The sequence below is a fragment of the Labeo rohita genome, chromosome 22 (assembly GCF_022985175.1).
Source record: "Labeo rohita strain BAU-BD-2019 chromosome 22, IGBB_LRoh.1.0, whole genome shotgun sequence".
Lineage (NCBI taxonomy): Eukaryota > Metazoa > Chordata > Actinopteri > Cypriniformes > Cyprinidae > Labeo > Labeo rohita.
In genome coordinates, this window is record NC_066890.1 from 29,119,419 (window position 1) to 29,139,039 (window position 19,621).

General features: G+C 38.0%; 1 protein-coding gene across 1 annotated transcript in view; it reads right to left on the reverse strand.

Moving 5' to 3' along the window:
• Positions 1–19,621, reverse strand: part of unc13a (unc-13 homolog A (C. elegans)) — a 45,769-nt gene that overhangs the window by 18,634 nt on the left and 7,514 nt on the right. The window contains 27 exon segments of the mRNA XM_051094509.1: positions 1,226–1,349; positions 1,429–1,581; positions 1,657–1,745; positions 1,987–2,064; positions 2,174–2,197; positions 2,305–2,382; positions 3,320–3,463; positions 5,379–5,475; positions 5,598–5,724; positions 6,096–6,181; positions 6,261–6,394; positions 6,792–6,926; positions 8,759–8,848; positions 9,072–9,140; positions 9,236–9,389; positions 9,475–9,638; positions 9,788–9,903; positions 11,556–11,725; positions 11,815–11,956; positions 12,040–12,267; positions 13,749–13,968; positions 14,064–14,138; positions 14,519–14,524; positions 16,439–16,517; positions 16,772–16,818; positions 17,591–17,684; positions 17,790–18,530. Of these exon segments, the coding sequence (XP_050950466.1) occupies positions 1,226–1,349; positions 1,429–1,581; positions 1,657–1,745; positions 1,987–2,064; positions 2,174–2,197; positions 2,305–2,382; positions 3,320–3,463; positions 5,379–5,475; positions 5,598–5,724; positions 6,096–6,181; positions 6,261–6,394; positions 6,792–6,926; positions 8,759–8,848; positions 9,072–9,140; positions 9,236–9,389; positions 9,475–9,638; positions 9,788–9,903; positions 11,556–11,725; positions 11,815–11,956; positions 12,040–12,267; positions 13,749–13,968; positions 14,064–14,138; positions 14,519–14,524; positions 16,439–16,517; positions 16,772–16,818; positions 17,591–17,684; positions 17,790–18,530 (3,664 nt within the window).

The following is a 19,621-nucleotide window of genomic DNA, read 5'->3' on the forward strand; positions in this document are numbered from 1 at the left end:
CAATATTTGGCTGAGATACAGCTATTTAAAACTATGGAATCTGAGAGTGCAAAACAAAAAAAAAAAAAAAAGAGAAAATCACCTTTAAAGTATTACTAATCAAAAATTAAGTTTCGATATATTTACATTAGAAAATTTTCAAAATATCTTCATGGAACATGATCTTCACTTAATATCCTAATGATTGTTGGCATAACAGAAAAATCAATAATTCTGACCCATTCAATGTTTTGTTGGCTATTTCTACAAATATACCCATGCTACTTATGACTGGTTTTGTGGTCCAACGTCACATATGGCCACTTTTACAATGTCCTTTAGAGCATGAAAGTGCCTTCATTGTTGGAAAAAGAGCAGCATGAACATACTTCAAAACATCTCCTTTCGTTTTCATATACCAGGGTTGCTCCTGGAAAGCCACTGCCCTCGAGTTTAGCTCCAACCCCAATTAAACACATAGTACCAAGGTAATCAAGGTCTTCAGGACTTCTGGAAATTTTCAGAAATACATTCTGGGATAAGTTGGAGCTAAACTCTGCAGGACATTGGCCCTGCAGGACCAAAATTGGACAACGACGAATCCTTAGATGTAAGAAAGTCATGTTGGTTTGGAACGACATGAGGGTGATTTACATTTTTGAGTGAATTACTACTTTAATTTTTGTCTCTTGCAATAACCATGAGTGTAATTGACAACTGGTTAACTTGGCCAATAAGGAGATGTTTCTTGTTAAAATTTTTGATATTTGAAAGAACTGATATGGGTCTCTTTTGTCAAAATAAACAAATACAAACAAAAATACAAAAAGAGTAACAGTTATATCAAGACAAATTAAAAGCAGTAAGTTGTCTCTGTTCCTGTAGAAATGCTCTCAAAAATTAACTAGCATTCAAATATATAGAAATACACTTGATTAAACTGTTCAGTCAAGATTACGATACATGAAATATGCAACTGTGTGACTACAGGACCAGAGAGCAGTCTCGAGAGGTTGCTTGAATGATATGGTGCACTCCCAATGTTTTTAGAGTAGAAGGATGTGTTTTGTCCAAGGTGATTTGATTTTGGGAAAGGGACATGGTTTGTTGGGCATGAGGAGATACATTTCCAGTCGTTCTGAGTCTTCATGATCCAGAAAATACAGTGCTGTAAACAATCTTGGCATATATATAAAATGAATCTACATGTAGTATGCACTTAATAAAGTTCTAAACCGCTCATTACCGTTTGGTCAGTCAAAGGCGGCAGGACAATCGTCTTCTCCATTGTGTTCATCACCAGCTTCCAAAGCTCTTTCAGCACTCGCTTCAACACTGTCTTCTCACAGATCTTGGCAAACAACGTGAGACTGACAAAGAAAAAGTTCAGAGTGAACCAGAGGTGTGAAATTTCCAAGAAAGTGTCTAAATTTAATGATTAGCTCTTACTTGCTGTCAAGGAAGTCCATGATGGGCTGTAGGACATTGTCGGCGTCCTGTGCCACGCTGCTACAAGCACTCGCTGGCACATTTCCTGTCCCCTTCACCTGGCTTAGTATGTCACCCATCTGCTTGACATTTTCTTCAATGTTTGGTTGGAAACTAGTGGGAGAAGAGCAGATGTTACTCCAAAAATAGAGCAAAACACAGCTTTTTCTAGATCCCTTGGTGCCTCACCTGGTGGCAAAGATCCTTGCAAGGTCATCCAAAACATTGTTGAGCTTCACCTGGAGTTCTTTCAAGATGTCGCTAGCTTCAACATTCAACTGTAAGGCATATTAAACAATGGTTAAAACCACCAGAACTTGACCAAGTTCTTGGAAAGGCTTTGCTAAACCATAATGTTGGCAGATTTGTGGTTATCAGAAGGTTGTAGATCTTTGCTCAAGAACCAAATCTAGATTTTGCTAAACCATAATTTTGGCACATTTGTGATTCTCAGGAGGTTGTAGGTCTTTGCTCAAAAACCAGATCTAGGCTTTGTTAGCAGATTTGTAGTTCACTTACATCTTTACCACCCATGGCCTCAAACATCTTCTCAAGCTGTACCCTGAGCTGTTGGATATTATTGATGAGGATGCAAGGCTGTGGGGAGCAAAATCACTTTGTTAAAAAGCAAGAAATTTAACACAAGTCTAACTCAACCCACTAAAAAGCTGCACAGCATTTTTCTATCCATGTTAGATGTACATACCTTTACAGCGCCATCCTTTGCGTTCTAGAATCAAAGAAAAAGAGAACACAAATTGAATGAATTTAATTCAGGAGTAAAGCAACTATTTAAAAAATATAAACCTGATTCCATAGGGCTTTTTGGACTATTACCACTTTCTCCTTGGTGCAGTGGTTGGGGAAGTCTCTTGAGATAATGTCCGCATAGGACAACAGAACATTGCTAATGGTCTGTGGGGTAAAGAGAGCATGTTCAAACAAGTCCCATGAAAACGCAATTTCACAGATTGACCGCAAAGGTCAATATTAATGTTTCTAAGCAAACTGTTTTGTAAATATAATCCATTCTTCTAAAAATGGGTACAAACTCTCACAGTGTGCACTTGGCGATTCACAAAATTTATGAATTGCAACCTGATCTCATGACAACAGCGTACCTGTGGGAACTTTTTCGTGAGATGCGAAACACGTTCATATCAATGCAGCTTCCAACATAAATGTCCACTGAGTGGCACTAAAAAGTGTTTGTATTTTTTGTTTGTGTACATATGGTGTGTTTTATGTGTCATTGGTTTTGTACGTGTCACTGCAGTTCTGACTTTAAATGTCCGTTGAGTGGCGCTATAACTCTAATGCTCCGTGACGTTTTAAAATAACATACCATGCACTACAACTAAACCTACTCAATAGTATGAACAAAAGTGAATGTGACATAAAAACGCAATTGCAAGCATGCCGTTTTAGCTTGTTTTTCGATCTCTCATCTTTCAGCTCTATCATCACGAGTCATGCTTTTCACAGGATTCGTACCCAAGGATTCCTCATCCTTAGTCCAATTCAGTGCAAACTGGTGTTGTGTCCATTTTCGACCACTGCCAAATTATTACCCCCTTTTGTTGAAATTGCTACATCATTGCCTAACCCTAAACCTACCAATATTAGGGGGGTAGTGATCTGGCAGGGGTCAACACCAGAAAGCAAAACATATGGAGCTGTAATCATAATTGTGCATAAAAATGATTAAAATTGCTTATTGTTTTACAGCCTCTAGTGTTCATTTCTGTCGGAAACTGAAGTGAAATGTACTTGATATGTATATATTTTGTGTCTTCCAAAAAAGTTCCCACAGGTATGTTTTCAGGTAGACTAATGTAATGTTTGTGAGGACCTTGGCAAATCTCTTCATGTAGTGTCCGACGATCTGTGGGTCCGGACACTCCAGCTTCTTGATGATCTCGAAGCTCTGGTTAAGCTGCGAGAAGACATCCACTACCGAACAGGAGAAGAGAGCATGCTCTGAAGTTTGCTGATACTGTAGGAAAGAAAGAGTTGGATGTTCAGTCAGAAAAAAGTTCCAGAATAGAAGGCGTGAGAGACTGCGCAAGCAATTTGCAACCAGACGTCAGGTGTGAGCTCTTTCGTCTGGAAATAATTGGGTCGAGGTGAGACTGTGGCAGGTTCCCAACGGAGGCTTGGTGGAAGTAATGAACTAAAGAGCATGCTTATTGGTTCAGGAACATGCTGAGGTGCTCCGAAGGGCACTCATTCATCAAATTTTGACACGTCTGGCTGCAGGCTGGAGGCCTGTTGTTACTGTAACTTATTACAGCTGGTAAGATAAATATTAAGTATAGCTTTACAGTATATTTCCAGTCTTGCTTTCAACTCTTTTGACTCTTTCAAGTCTAATGTTAACATAAAGTGGTTATTTCTAACTGAGTGAGTTGTTTACTTTTAAAATTAGTCTTTCCATTAATGTCATTGTATTGTTCATTCAGACTGATTCGCGAACGCGGAATACGCACGAAGACAAGGGGCGGGATTTATCACATGAACAAGTCACAGCCGAACATGGCCAGTCATATCCAATCATATCGCGATAAAGGCGTTGCCTCCTCTCACATGACTTTCCCCTATTCATTCTCAATTACACCCCAACAAACCCTCTGCATGCTTTAGGGGGTTAAAACTCAGTGGGTACAGAGGAGGCAAGAGAGATTACACATTTTGTAATTAGAGACCGAGCACCAATTGTGCTCAGATTCTTCTCCAAAATGAATCGCATTTTGAGGGCCTAAACATGCTCGAAAACTCATGAAACTTTGCAAACATGCCAAAAGTGGTGAAAACCTACATCTGATATGGGTTTCAGAAGAGGGCGTGACAAAATGGCTTGATAGCGCAACCTATAAAATTTCAACAAAGTGCCAGTCTAATCTAAAACCCTCTGTGACATAAAATTGCAAAGAGCTTGAGTTTTCGTTGAAGGGCGTGTCCATCGCGGCCTGACAAACACTGTTTCGCCTTGAAAAAGGAAGTTGTTACAATTCAGGCACACAATGTCTGATCTGCACCAAAATTCACATGTTTGATAAGAGTCCTGTCCTGAGCACATGCCCATATACAGTTATAGTCATAGCCACCTGCTGGCAACAGGAAGTAGCATGTTTTATGCCCCAACAAACACCTCACAGAGATTTAATGACATCAACATTATATTTGGTCAGACTACTCTAAAGGCCTTTGCGATGTTAAATTGTGAAGATCTTGAGTTTTCATTGAAGGGTGTGTCCATGGCGGCCTGACAAAGTTTGATGTTTCGCCATGGGAATAGGAGGCCATACAATGTCCAATCTGCCGCAAACTACACCCGTTCGATAAAAATCCTGGCTTGAACACATCGAAAGGCCAATATTCTGTTATAATCATAGCGCCACCTGCTGGCAACAGGAAATGACTTGTTTTAAACTAACTTAAACATGCAATGTCCAATCTGTACCATACTTAACATGTTCGATAAGAGTCCTGACCTGAAGACATCTAAAGGCCAATATTCAGTTATAATCATAGCGCCACTTGTTGGCAACAGGATATGTCATGTTTTACACTAACTCAAACATGCCATGTTCAATCTGCACCAAACTTGATATGGCTGATCAAAGTCTTGGCTTGAAGACATCCATATGCCAATATCCAGTTATAGTCACAGCGCCACCAGCTGGCAGCGGGAAGTTTGGCACTTCCTATTTACAACTTTAAATGCATATTTCTCAGCGTACACTGTTTTCCTAAAGCCACCGGGTGGTGGTTAGCCCAAGTGCGAGGGCACTTTCAACGCTGCTTGCAGCTTCAATATTTGCGTTGTTTTAATTTTGTACTACAAAAAGTTGAATCTGCACCAAATGGCCTTGAAGATAGGAACCAAATCCAAGAGAAAAACATCTCACCCCATCTTTCTTGTCACGCTCCAGGGCTCCATGCAAGAAGTCTCGAGACACCTCCTCATTCTCATCCAACCACTGGATGACAAATGGCTCGAACCACCTGCAGAGTAAAATCACCACCTAAAGCTCCATTACCCATCACACCACGGTCACAGTGACATTTTGAGTGTGCATGACTCGGATAAGACGCGTGCGAGATGGGGGACGTCAGGAGTTACTCACGTCGGATACTCAGGCACTCGGCTCTTGAAGAAAGGCAGGTCTTTGCAGTATTCATTGTAGAGCCACTTTACTTTGAAGTGCAGGTTCATGTAATCGGCACTCTTGCACAGGCGGTTCTTTTCATGCTCTGAAAGCCGTGAGGTGAAGACAAAAGCTCGTCATGAAACAATTTGAGATATAATGGCACATAATACATCTACGCAGAGCGGAGAACCCCTACTGAATCAGCAGATGAGAAGAACTCCGCCACATGTCGACTTTTCACCAAGTGTGAAATTTAAGTGGCTATCAGTGAGGAACCCTACCAGACTTGTGTTTCTAACTCAAAATCTAACTTAGAAGCAAACTTTTTTATTGTTTCTCATCTGTCAGTCAAGTTATGATCATTACAGACCTACAGCCGAAACTTTTTAATGAGGTTCTGGAGTCTAAGTCTGCAGAATCAATGAATATAAAGGCTAGATAGATCAAGAAAAGCTTCTTTTAGCTTAGACTTGCCTTCCATCGCGTACTTCATATCTTGGGCAAACAGGTTCCACATAACCTCTGCGCTGATCTTTCCAACATTGAGCTCCTGTGGAAACCTGTGTGGACCGGAATAAGTATTAAACTAAACAGTTTTACGAAAGTACATTTTGTGCAATAAAATAGTGCCGGACTCACTGGTTAAGGCAGGGGGTGTAGGAGTTCTTGTCCTCTTCAATAATTGAGACAATAAGGGTGATAAGCTTGGACCAGAAGTCTAGATTCTTGATGCTTGGACCTTGTTCCTCTGGAGGAACCTCTCCTTTTTTGTTCTGCACAAAAGGAATTCATTTTGAAATGGTTGCTTGAAGCATGTTATGGCTTTTCATAATCTGCCAAGCTCTGGAAGAAATTACCCCACAGCAGGAATGGCTTATTTCAGCCAGCAAACAAACAAACAAAAATATGCCAACCACTCCAGGGGAACAAGATACAGAACAAACCTGCAAAGCTTCGCAGCAAAATATAGTAAGTAGCCCAGGGTTAGATGTTTAATTCAACAGGAAGAGTGTTTGATATTTATGAGGGAAGCCTGTAACATCTTCAAAGCAAATCACCACAAACAAAAGCAGCAAGATGAACTGCTCTGATAAAATGACTTGGATGCTTCCAGGGGGCAAAGAGCTTTGGGGTTGATCAGGGTCGCTGGGCCAGGAATTGTCGACTCACCGGGTCTGTTTGGTATTCTCGACTATACAGCTCGTGGCAGTTGTTGAAAATGTATTCGTAGGTTGAGTTGAGGCAAGCCTTCACACAGTCCTTCACTACCTGGCTGGCACGAGGAGGACTCTGAAGCTCTTGGACCTGGTGGAAAAGATGGATAGTTTGATTAATATAAACAATTGCATATGCATAGAAAACTGTGTGAAAAAAGTGGTCTGAAAAAATCATTGAGAACAGGAAAAACTAAAATTGTATAAAAATTGTAGAACAACACTATGCAGAAAATAAAATTTCATGAGAATTATATGAAAACTGGAAAAAAATGTATTAAAACAACTATAGAAAAACAATAAAAAAGAAAAACATACAGCAAAGAAAGTTTTATGAAAATATCATGAAACAAGAAAATATTCCAAAAACTGAAAAAAAGAAAATCACACAGAAAAAAATAAAAAGAGAAAAATATACGATAAAGATAATCATTTAAGAAATTAGAAATTTGTATGACAAAGAAAATTATAAAATAGTCACACAAAACAAAAAAATTAACCAAAAAAATCTGTGAAAATTGTATGAGACAAGAAAACTGTCAGAAAATTAGACTAAAAAGTGACAAAAATTTTTACAAAAAGTAAACAAAGAAAATCATACAGAACATCACATTAAAACCATTGTATAAAAAAAACATTTTTTACAAGAAAAAACCCCCACACAGAACATAAAATAAAATAAAAAACAGATATTTATTTTTAAAAATTGTATGAAAAAGAAAATTATATTTAAACAAAAGTCACACAAAAGACAGAATTGCATGAAAACTGAATAAAGAAAACCAAATGAAAAAGAAAATCCATGTGAAAATTGTATGAGACAAGAAGACTGTCCGAAAATTGTAAAAAAAAAAAAAAAAGTACAAACTTTTATTGCACAATAAAAAAAGGAAATCATAAAAAACCATCATATTAAAAATTGTATTAATGAGAAAATTTTACAGAAAGAAAATAACAGAAAATAAAATAAAAAGAGAAAAATATACAACAAAAATAATCAGTAAAAAAAAGTCACACAAAACAAAAAAAATTAAACTATGTGAAAATTGTATGAGAACTGTCAAAAAACTAAAAAAAAAAGTTTAAATAAAACAATAAAAAGTGCAATAAAAATCATACGAAACATCACATGAAAAAAATTGTATAAAAAAAGAGAACTGTAAAAAAAATTACAAGAAAAATCACATGGAACAGAAAATATAACAGAAATATTTTTTTCAAAAAAAATTTAAAACAGAATTATTCAAAAGTTCAAAAGAATCACACAAAACCATGACCTGAAAAAACTGTATGAACGAGAAAATTGTACATTTTTACACAAAATTGTAAAAATCACACAGTAAAAAAATTCTGATAAAACAAAGAAAATCATATGAAACATCACATGAAAAAAATGTATGAAATATAAAATGATAAAGAAGTCACAAAACAGAACACCACAGAACAGAACAAAAAAGAACACCATACAAAACTAAAAATCCATGTGAAAATTATTTGCGGCAAGAACAAAAAGTGAAAAAGAAAATAGTACAAAAAAAGAAAATTGTAATAATTAATAATTTATTTTACACAACAATTGTAAAAATAAAAAAATCACAACAAAATTAATAATTCAAAAATTGTATGGAAACAAACTGCATGAAAATAGAAAAAAAGAGCACCATATTAAAAAACGAAAACTGACAGAAGATTGTAAAAAAAGTTTTTTTTTGGTATAAAAAATTACAAAAAAAAGTGACAATTGAAAAATTACAATAAATAGAGAAAAAAAAAGTTGGAAAAAGATTTTTTTTTTTATATATTATTATTCTTAATGATTTTCAATTGAATGCACATGAAAAAATAAAAAAAAAAGAAAATTTCACAAAAAGGCTACATTTACCAAGTTTGCACAGTCAGCAGCATCAGGGATTTACAACTAACCTTCATCCTGAAGAATGTGATACTGGTTAGCAGGTCCACAGTAGACTTGAGGTCCTGCAGCCTCTCAGGACTGCTAGCTGGGAAATTATTCTAAACACACACAAGAAACGGTGCCTCTTTGTTATCACCATTAATTTTTTTCCTCATACTTCATATGTTTTAATACTACTTAAAGCTATATGTAGACTAATCATCAGACTAATAATCTCATTTGTCTGATTCGACGATCTCACCTTCTGGTAAACACTACACTAACCATTTAACTTAAATTAAGAAAGATCCTTCATACGGAAGCAAGAAAAAGTCACAATACCCTGTACATAGAAAGGTCAATCCTCAGAGAGTTGTGGAGCTGGTCCAGAAGCTTGACAAATCGCTCTTTCTACAACGAACAAAGAAGAAACCAAACCTGATTATTAGCACACACACTTTATTGCTGAAATCTTTCTTTTCAGTATGGTTGCATCAAGCACTCACCCCAAAGTTGGACGCAGCGAAGCGGTCGGAGGCCGACACATTGTTGGTAGCCTGGGTTGTGTGAGCGTAGTAAGCGTTGATGTTGGCCAGAAGGGTGCTCATGACCGCAGGCACTCCAGGACACATGTACTTTGATGACAAGCAGGCGAAGTGTCTAGAATCAAGAAGGTACAAAAAGCACCTAAGTACGAAAGCAAACAACTAAGATGTCAATTGCAAAACCGTAGGGGGAATCATACGTCATGGCTTGATAAATGGACTCCACTCCGTAACGCATGGCAAACTCGTCAACGATTTCTTGGGGCGTTTCTTCGAAGTAAACTTTCCATGCGTCATCGCCCTTGGCATCTGGTATCTTCACCACCCCGTTGTTTTGGATGTCTGTTAGATAGTGGAAAAGGTTCTGTGGAGAGATGGAAAGAGGATGTGCATTAATTCGCTAGGGAATAATTTGATATGGTCTAGCAGGGACTATGTACTTAAGCTTGCTAATACATGATGGTAGGTGGAAAATAAGAATGACAAATATGATTATGGCAGAGTCAGACTGACCTCATGCAAGCAAGTGTACTGGACGTGGTATGGAGCTACGGTTTCTTCCCCTTTGATTTCCACGCTGATGTGCATACGGATGGCTCCAGATACAGCAGACTTGTCCGTACGCTTGTCTGGAAGGAAGCAAAACAAAGTTGGTGAACCATAAAAAATACAAAGGCAAGAAAATCAAGAGCTGCACAGATAGCTGTGTGATAAAAAAAAGTGGTATAAAAACCATAAAAAATCAAAGAAAATCAAACAGAAATCATCTGAAAATGAAAACTGTAAAAAAAAAAAAAACAACAACAGAAAATTTACAATAAAAGATGATCATATGACCATCATAAGAATCAAATTAAAATAGGAAATTGTCAGAAAACTGTAAAAAAAAAAAAAATTAATAATAATAATAAAATAAAATTTGGTGAACATTTTATGAAACAAAAATCATATGGAAATTATATGAAAAAAGAAATTTGTATAAGAAATCTTAAAAATGGAAACTATAAAATCACTATAAAATCATATGAAAACCACAAACTAAGAAAATCATACAGAAATTGCATGAAAAAAAAGAAAATCATATGGAAAGGGAAATCATAAAAAACAGAAAAGAAAATCATACGAAAATCGTATGAAAAATGAAAATTGTCCTAAAAATGTAAAAAAAACCAAAACATAAACAACATACAAAAAGAGTACGTTACGAAACAAAAATCATAAGGAAATTGCACGAAAAAAGAAAATTGTATAAAAAAATCGTTAAAAAGGAAACTATACTGAAAATAAAAGCATACGAAAAATCATATGAAAAATCACAAATCTGCAAAAAAAGTAAAAAAGAAAAGAAAATCATACAAATACAAAAAAACATAAAAAGAATTTTTAAAAAAATCATATCATAAAAAAAATCATAAAAAAAGAAGAAAAGAAAAATGAAAATTGTCCAAAATACTTTAAAAAAAAGGAAATCACATTAAAATCATAAACTAAGAAAATCATACAGAAATTGCATAAAAAAAAGAAAATCATATGCACAACAAAAATCACAAAAAGAGAAAAGGAATAAAAATCATATGAAAAATTGTCCAAAAATCATAAAAAAAACTGAAAATCACATGAAAATCATAAACTAAGAAAAAAGTTCTGATGGAAAGGGGAAAAAAAAGAACATTATACGAAAATTGTATGAAAAATGAAAATAAAGGTAAACAAAAAAGAAAATCATACAAAAATCATAAACTAAGAAAATCATGTGGAAAGGAAAATCATTTAAAAAAAGATAAAAAAAAAAACACAAAAATTGTATAAAAAATGAAAAAAAAGTACAAAAATAGTAATAAAAGGAAACTATACTGAAACGAAAATCATACGAAAATTGTAATAAAAATGAAAATTGTACAAAAATCTTTTAAAAAAATCTAAGGCAAACAAAGGAAGCAAAATGAAGTTTGTAAACCATAAAAAAATAAAAAATCAAGAAAATCGCACAGAGAGCTGTGTTGCAGGTAGTGTCATAAAAAGGCAATTTTACAAGGTTCCTATGTAGTGAAACACTTTGAGCCAATCACTTTGATACATCACAAAAAAAAAAAAACATGACATGCGACCATCTAAAGATGCCACACTAATTGTTCTGTAATCCTTGGCTTTGCTTCTAAAGGTCAATGGCAAATTGGGTCAAAGTCGAAATTGTTTGATCTTTGAGAACTGCATTGAAGTTTGACCTGTGCGCAACATAAATAAAACATTACATTGATGTTATTAATGCTTGGTTACTCACCCAGATTGTACCAGACGTCCATTTCTCCGCTCAGAGTTCGCACCTCGATGATGGTCTGGCCAAGGAAATCATCAGACTCTCGTTTGAACTTCTGCTTTACTCTAGACTTAATATCGTCATCCTCGTCCCACACACGCACTTTGATCCGATCAGAAGAGTTGTGACACTCACTGTTGAGATGTTTGTGTATCACCATGAGCACTGAGATCTTTAATAAAATATATTTGGCACTTATTAATTGACATTTGAATACACTTACAAATTGAAGCTCTCATCCCACACAGGGTTGAGGTTGCCGTAGATGGTCTTGGTTCGTTTTTTAGTCTTGCCTACTTGAACCGTAACATAAGGATCGCTGGAGCCAGTCTTGTCCTTTGCCTGCAGGCCCTGGGCACATAATACTGAGCGGAGAAACAACAGGGTTAATACTAAGATAACCAATATGACATATAACAAACTTGTGCTGGACAAAGTGGGTCATTACCAGTGATGCTGATCTTGGCTGACCACTTGGACGTCCCGTCCAGGACGCTTTGCTTGACCTGCTTCATCTGTGCCACGTGTGTTGCCTTGATGACTCCGAACACGTCCTGAATCAGCTCGAATATCTCAGGCTTGTTGCGTTCGCGGATCTTCATGCGGTCTTTCAACACCATGATAATGTTCTGCGTGCGATCCTCAGCTCCATGTTTGGAGCTCTTCTCCGCCGCCCCTGTGAAATACAGATAAGGTTTAGTTAAACAACAAACTAATGATTAAAAGTTTGAAATGGATGAGAAAAAATAACAACTGAGCTGCTGAAATGGCTGGTGAAAACTCAGCTGTCATCACAAGAGTAAAATACATTTTAAAATACATTAAAACAAAAAAGCATTGCAATGACTAATAATAATATTTCGCTATATCACTGTTTTTACTGTATTTTTAAAAAAATAAAATGCAGCCTTTGTTGGGCATAATAGTGTGTGCACAACAAAAATGAATTTAATAATTTGAGCGAGTAGATTACATACATAGTCAATGCAAAGTCGGGAATTGATGCACCAGGCGTCGCACATGACGCATGATCATGTGTATTTTGCGCTTGAGTTGAAACTTTTCAAAATGCGTTATCACGTGTTGGCGGCAATTCACACCTGGCGTCGCAAATGACGTGAATTTGGTGGCGCTTCATGAATTTTCTGCTCAAGTTGAAAATTTTCAACTTACATGGAAGACGCGATACCATGCGTTTGAGGCAACTGCATGAAAAATGCGATATCCCGCATTTGCGGCAATTCGCATCGGGTGGCACAAATGACACAAATTGGGTGACACGTCATGAGAATTTTTCGCTAAAGTTGAATTTTTTTTTACTTGCACAGAAGCCGCAATATCGTGCATTTGCGGCAATTGTGTCTTCTGTGCGAGTTGAAAATTTTCAACTCAAAAAGGAAAATTCGGATGATGCGTTGTCACGCAAGCCAATCAGTAAAGAACTTATTGTCACGTCCAGTTGATTTTATTTGCGTGAGCAACAAAAACCATCCCGCGAGTAATCTAGCATGATAACGCGATAAGAATATTTGTTTTGTATTTGGTCTGCAAAAAACATAAGAGACTAAAAATCAAATAAAAAAATTATTCCAAACTTTTGACTGATATTTAAATATGGTAAAATTAATAAATATAGTGCTAGCATGACAACTCTCTTAAGATTTTAGCCCTGTAATGGATATGACAATGTTAATATTTTTGGTCTTGGTGGAATAGATCGAGTACACTGATGAATTGCTGCTGCTGTTATTACTGTTGTTGTAGATTATTGCTGTTGCTGTTGCTGTTGCTGCTGCTGCAAAGAACAGGAAATTGCTTCTGCTAATACATTTAAGACATACTGCTGCTGCACAAATAGCATATAAAATAACCCATAGCAGATCTATACAGGTGGAGCTGGGGAGGTGGAGGGTTTCAGAGAAACTCTGCAAGCGCATTGTGAACTGCTTTTGTGAAAGCTAACCAGCCATTTAAATGTAAAGCAGCAAGCTCACTGAACCAATCAGCTTGTGTCAAGTAGTTTAACACTGTGAATATCATCAGTTTGCGATAACGACCCATCAGCCTGCGCCATCTAAAGTTTCATGACAGTAACTTGGTATAGTACAGAAATCAACATTTGAGAGTACAGAAAGAAACTCAATAAGACCATCTTACTCTGTAAACAATCAGCATTAAGCAAATCTTGACACTTCTCGTGACACTTGACCCCACACTCGGTGCAGCGCATGCCCTGTCGAGCGATGCCCCATAGAAGCCCCTCGCACTCGTAGCAGTAGGTGGGGGTGGTGGCCGTCCACACTTCAAAGTTGTGTGGTGTAGTACAGGAAATGGGGTAGATCAAAGCCTGCAGGGTCTTCTTATAGACGTGACTCTTCTGCATGGTCATAAAAAAATCAACAGGTAAATGAAAAACAGTTCTGAACCACAAAATGTGAATGTCTACGAAGAAAACAGTGCTTGTTGACATACCAGTTCTTCATTGTTAAGTGTGCTGGAGGCCATCGCAGAAGTGATGCCTGCTTTTCGAGAGTTCTGGACAAGAGACTGCAGGAGAAAACAAAATTGTAGGACTCTAAAATAACTCTAAATAAAATTAGGAACAAATGTATGCATTTGTTGAGTAAAAATGTGATTGCTTTCTAATACATAAGAACTAAATACTTCTTAGCACAATTTTTATTTGTCCAACTTTTGACAATAGACTGATAAAAAAAGAACATATATATTAAATAAATTTAATAGAATACAATAAAATAAAATCTACATTATTTATATAAAATATAAATAGTAAAAAAATGAATTTGTAATAAAAAATGGCAGTTTTCATGAAGAAATCGCTTTTAAAGTGTGCAGTAAATTGTTTGTGGCTACAATTGAAGCATTTTACTCAGGAGTGCTGAAAAAGTAAAATTGTAAGTACTTACCATTGCCTGCAGGAGGTGAGGCATTGGAATAAAGAAATAAAAAACAAACAAACAATAATATTTTAGAAATTTGCCAAAGATAATTCAACAACTTTTTATTTCATACATCAACTCATTAAAGAGATAGTTCATTCAAAAATGAAAATTCTGTTATTAATTACTCACCCTCATGTCGTTCCAAACCCGTAAAATCTTTGTTCATATTTGGAACACGAATTTTAAAAAAATGTAATTTTAATTTTCTCTGTTTTCATAAAAAACATCTTAATTTGTGCTTCGAAGATGAACAAAGATCTTACGGGTTTGGAATAACGTAAGGGTGCGTAATTAATGACAGAATTTTGAATTTTCATTTTTGGGTGAACTATCCCTTTAAGTTGAAAATGTAAACAAAAAAATTCAGGTTATACTTTTTATAAATCTACTGACTGAGGAGAAAGTATTTATGTAAAGAGGCCTTGAAAAGTGCTTGTACCACAAGAATGCATATAGAAGAATAAAGTATAGAGAGAACAGAGAGAAAAGAAAAAGAGAGGGAGGAGGTACTTTGTTTCGAGTTGAATTGTTTTTGACACGCATTTTAATTCTGCTCAAGTCAGCACTTTGGCTTCTGACTCTTAGAGTCAGTATCGGTGACGGTAAGCTGGATTAAAACCGACAAACTGCGAAGCTGTTTAGAGCAGTATGGTAATTTCTCCCTCATCTTCCAGTTCGTAGCGTCAAAGCGAGCCTGGTGCCGTTGCCTGCTCTGACAGCTCTCCAGTGAAGGCTGCCAGGAGCGTTCTTGGCTGAATAAGTACAGCCAGACCTACACGACAGCTGTCAGCAAATTAAAGATTTTTTTCTTTTGGCTCTTGTTACTTTGTTTAATCAATACATAACTAACTCTCCTGTCAATCTAATGAGAAGTTTTGCAGAAAGCGTTGTTAACAAGTAAACTCAAAATGGATTCTGTGGCTTGTTCGATGTAGTTAATTAACATGCACTAATGCACACAACTCTTGAACAATTCGTTAAAGCTTAATTTCATTGCAATGCAATCAGTCTGGCACTACATGAATACATTTAGCTCGCTGTAACCAGATTAAATTACTAGCTAAATTTTAATGTGTTGTTATTCCATTATAACTTGCTTATTTATTTTTTAAAGTTTTTTGGGGCAATTTCACCTTTATTATGATAGGACAAATAAGAGCTGACAGGAGGCGAGGTGGTAGAGAGATAGGGGGACAGGATCGGGAAAGGTCCTCGAGTTGGGATTCGAACTCGGGACACTCGTAATGCAACTTGTTTATTTCTTAACATGCACTGATGAATTAGGCAAAATAAGCCCCTGCCTCTTTCAGTCCAATCTAGGTGCCGTCGTACCAACATTTCTTCCCTGCCCCTCTGGAGGTCTGTGCACGCCACTGTTAGTTGGGTCAATTTAGTTTCATGTTGCCTTTAATGCCCATATGCTTATATTGCCTCTATCCATGCGAGAAACCAATGATGTTTGATTTTATTTGCCACCTAACCTTTTTTTGTAGCATCAACGGAAAAGTTCAACAAGCTCCCAAAGTAGGTTACAGGCACAAAACAAGGTTAGCAGGCAATGAAGTCAGCTCAGGAAGAAATACAGAGGCCAAACTTAATAGGACTGTAAAGGAGAAATTGAGGCAGTCGGGAGGCTGGAGATTCATCAGTCTACAGGGTGAATGGAGCCGAGTAACGCTCTAATAATGTCTAACCCTGTAGCTGTGATTCAAACAGATGTGCCATAGAGACTTCTGTGAACTACAGACCCTTGGCAGACTGCTGCCTAAAATAACCACGCTGATGCATATGGATGGTGCTTTTGAAGAGTTGGGAAGGTGATGTTGGGTCCAGCAATGCTTTAGTTGAAACTTTGACGTACTGAAGCGGGGTCGTGTGACTCACCAGGTCTCGGACAAGAGGGATGGCCTTCCTCTTGCGTAGGTCTGGCATACTGTCTATGCTGTAAAGAGCACCTCCAGGCCTGCAGATCAAATGGGTAGATGTATTATATATATACACACAGTAGCTCCTAAATACTGTAATTAATACAGTCCGTAATTTCCAAATCTAATTTAAGCAATTGGTCAGAACAGGGGAGCAGGAACAATGATTCAGATACTTTCCGATATTTAAATGGCTACACATATTATATATCATCAATAAAAGCATAGCGTTCGAATAGCTCAGGTGTTTATCTGCTCTGAAAATGAGCTGCAGTCCTTTGGTGACACTCACCCTGCTTGCAAAAAGAGTGACGCAAGTCCTGGAGTCTCGCCTCGAGCCTACAGACAACAGGGAGTGACAGCAGGGTCAGTGACAGACTCTATATCTCTATTTAATCCATCCGCTAAACCATATTAAACTTCTCTTCAATATCTATGCAGACCTCCCAATGTAATTTCAATGATATAATTTATATTAAAGAAAAAAGACCATTGTCTATTTTGATTGGACCCAGAAAGAGCCTGCAGTCAGCTGATCTCATTGACGTCAGTTGCAGGACTCTCTCATAATAAGACCGGTTTTGCCGGACATTTTTATCTCCATCATCATTATGCTGTCATAACAACTCCATGTGTATCTCAGAGGAAGCGTGCCGCAGTCATTGGTCAGGAAAATGTGTTTACTTCAGACCCACATGTAGCCACACCCACCTTTCAGACTGCTTGTCCAGCTTCGGCAAAGCAGTGAAGAGCATGACAATCGCTATGGCAATGACAAAAAACTGAAAGAAAAAACACAAAAAAGCAAAAACAAATGGGGTGGAACACAAAAAGGGGCAAGGCATGAAATCTCAAAACAAAAACTTGTTTTCTAAACGTGTGTAACAGTAAAATGTAGAACTTAAAAGTAAGACGAAAAAGTAACATGAAATGGAAAAGACAGGCAAGAAAAAGGACGACAACGAAGGGCAGAACTAACCAAAGACTTGCAGCCCAATGTTGGCCAACAAACCCAAATGAACAGGGCATAAGCAAGCTGGCAAACTTTGATTGGTTACTGAATTACTATGTACTTGGAAGAAGCTGATCAAGCTTGAAAGAAGCAGATTACCTCCTGCAGCTGAAGGCGAACTCTGTTGAAGAGTCGTAGCCAGTTGGCTTTGGCCCTAACTGCAGGATCCACAGGTGGCTCCAGCTTTGGTGTGCTGGGAAAAGATGGTAAAATATTTAGATTTAACTTGCATCCAGCAAAATGTCATAAAAATCCACACCTTATTCAAGCTTCCAAGAACTCGGCACAAGGAGCGTACCTCTCCGGAGAAGCCTCTTTCTTTTCTTGTTCTGCTACAGGCGGAACCTCGGTAGGAGGGATAGGCAAAAGTTCCTCAGAAGGGGCTGCTTGCTTGCCAGCAGATGTTGGAACCTTCTCAGACTCCACCTCTGAGACTCGCGGTGGGGTCGAGGTGCGAGGAACCTTGGCAAAGACATCAAGTGGCTGCTGTGGGGGTGGTGACTCTCGCTTAGGCTCCATGGTCTGGAATGGTGGTTGGGACTGATGCTGGTGCATGGATGCCTGTTTCTCCAGTGGTGGACGGCTGGTGGGGGCCTCGGGAGCCAACGTTGGGGCAGTGCTGGTTGGGGTAGGGGTGTACGGTGGCTCCTGCTCTTCACTGAGAGTACCATCCAGTGGGTAAAGGTCTTCATCCTCTTCATACACCATTCCTTCCTCTTCCTCTTCATAGGGATACTCCCCTTCCTCCTGCTCATAGATCTCACCATCCTCTTCATCATAAAGTGCACCTTCTTCACCTCCATCTTTGTTGTACTCCCCATCATCACTGTAGACGCCCTGCGGCTCATCTGGATCCCAACCAGGTGAGTCTTTACCATAGCTAACGGAGGAATGGCAGGAGTGGTAGGAGTCGTTCTCATCGTAGAACTCTCCGGAACCTCGGAAGCTCTCACCATCTTCTGGGCCAAACTCCTCACTGAGCTGGGAGCTGCCGCGGCTCAGCTCGCCCGAGGAGGCATAGCGACTACTGCCGGTGGGGCTGTGGGAGTAAAGAGTCATTAGTTATATAAAGTCATGGAAGAAACAAGGTGAGCGACTGCTGATATACAGGCTTATGGGTCGTAAAAAGAGAGTTTGAGGCAAAGAAAGTAAGAACGACCAACCACAAAGGAAAATGATACTTGTCAGCTTGTAGAAGTCTCTCCCTGCTGAAAACAACAGCTTAACCAGCCAATGATGGTTTTCTAGTCTTAACTGGTCTCTCAGAAGTCAGGCCAGTAGACCAGCTTAAAACAACTAAGACAGGGGTGTCCAAACTCGGTCCTGGAGGGCCAGTGTCCTGCAGTGTAGCTCCAACTTGGCTCAACACACCTGCCTGCAAGTTTCCAGTATGCCTAGTAAGACCTTGATTATCTGGCTTAGGAGGGTTTAATTAGAGTTGGAGCCAAACTCAAACTGCAGGACAGTGGCTCTAGAGGACTAAGTTTGGACGCCCCCTGAGCCAAGACAAGCAAACAAATTTAGTGTTGGTTTAAGGCAGAGATAGGCAAGTTCGGTCCTAGAGAGCCACCGTCATGCAGTGCTCAGCTCCAACCCTGAAAAAAAAAAAAAAAAAACTCACCTGCCTCTAGCCTCAGTAATCCTGAAGACCTTGATTAGGGTTGGAGCTAAACTCTGCAGGACAGTGGCTCTCTAGGACTGAACTTGCCTACCCCTGGTTTAAGCTATTTTCTTCAGCAGTTTCTGCTTATTTATGGATGTATGTGTGCAGGTAAGGGTGTGAGAAAAAACGAGACAGAATCCTAAGGTTTATTTGAGGGTGTCGAAGAAAAAAACTCAGAGTCAAAAAGAGCTGTTTTACAAAAAACACTAAGATGGAAAGAATTGTCAGTGGACAAATTCATCCAGGTGGACTTAAGAATAGACAACACATTGAAAAAAAGATAGAGAGAAACACTGAGCTGACAGAAAAGGGGATGCAGCATTTTTCTGTGACATCTTTAACAATGGAAGGCTATTTATCTTTGCTCGTGAATGAGCCAATTATGTGTAGAGAGATTGAGAGAATGGAATGAGTAAGAAAAAATGTGCTGCCACACAGACAGACACACACACACATTATCGATTATG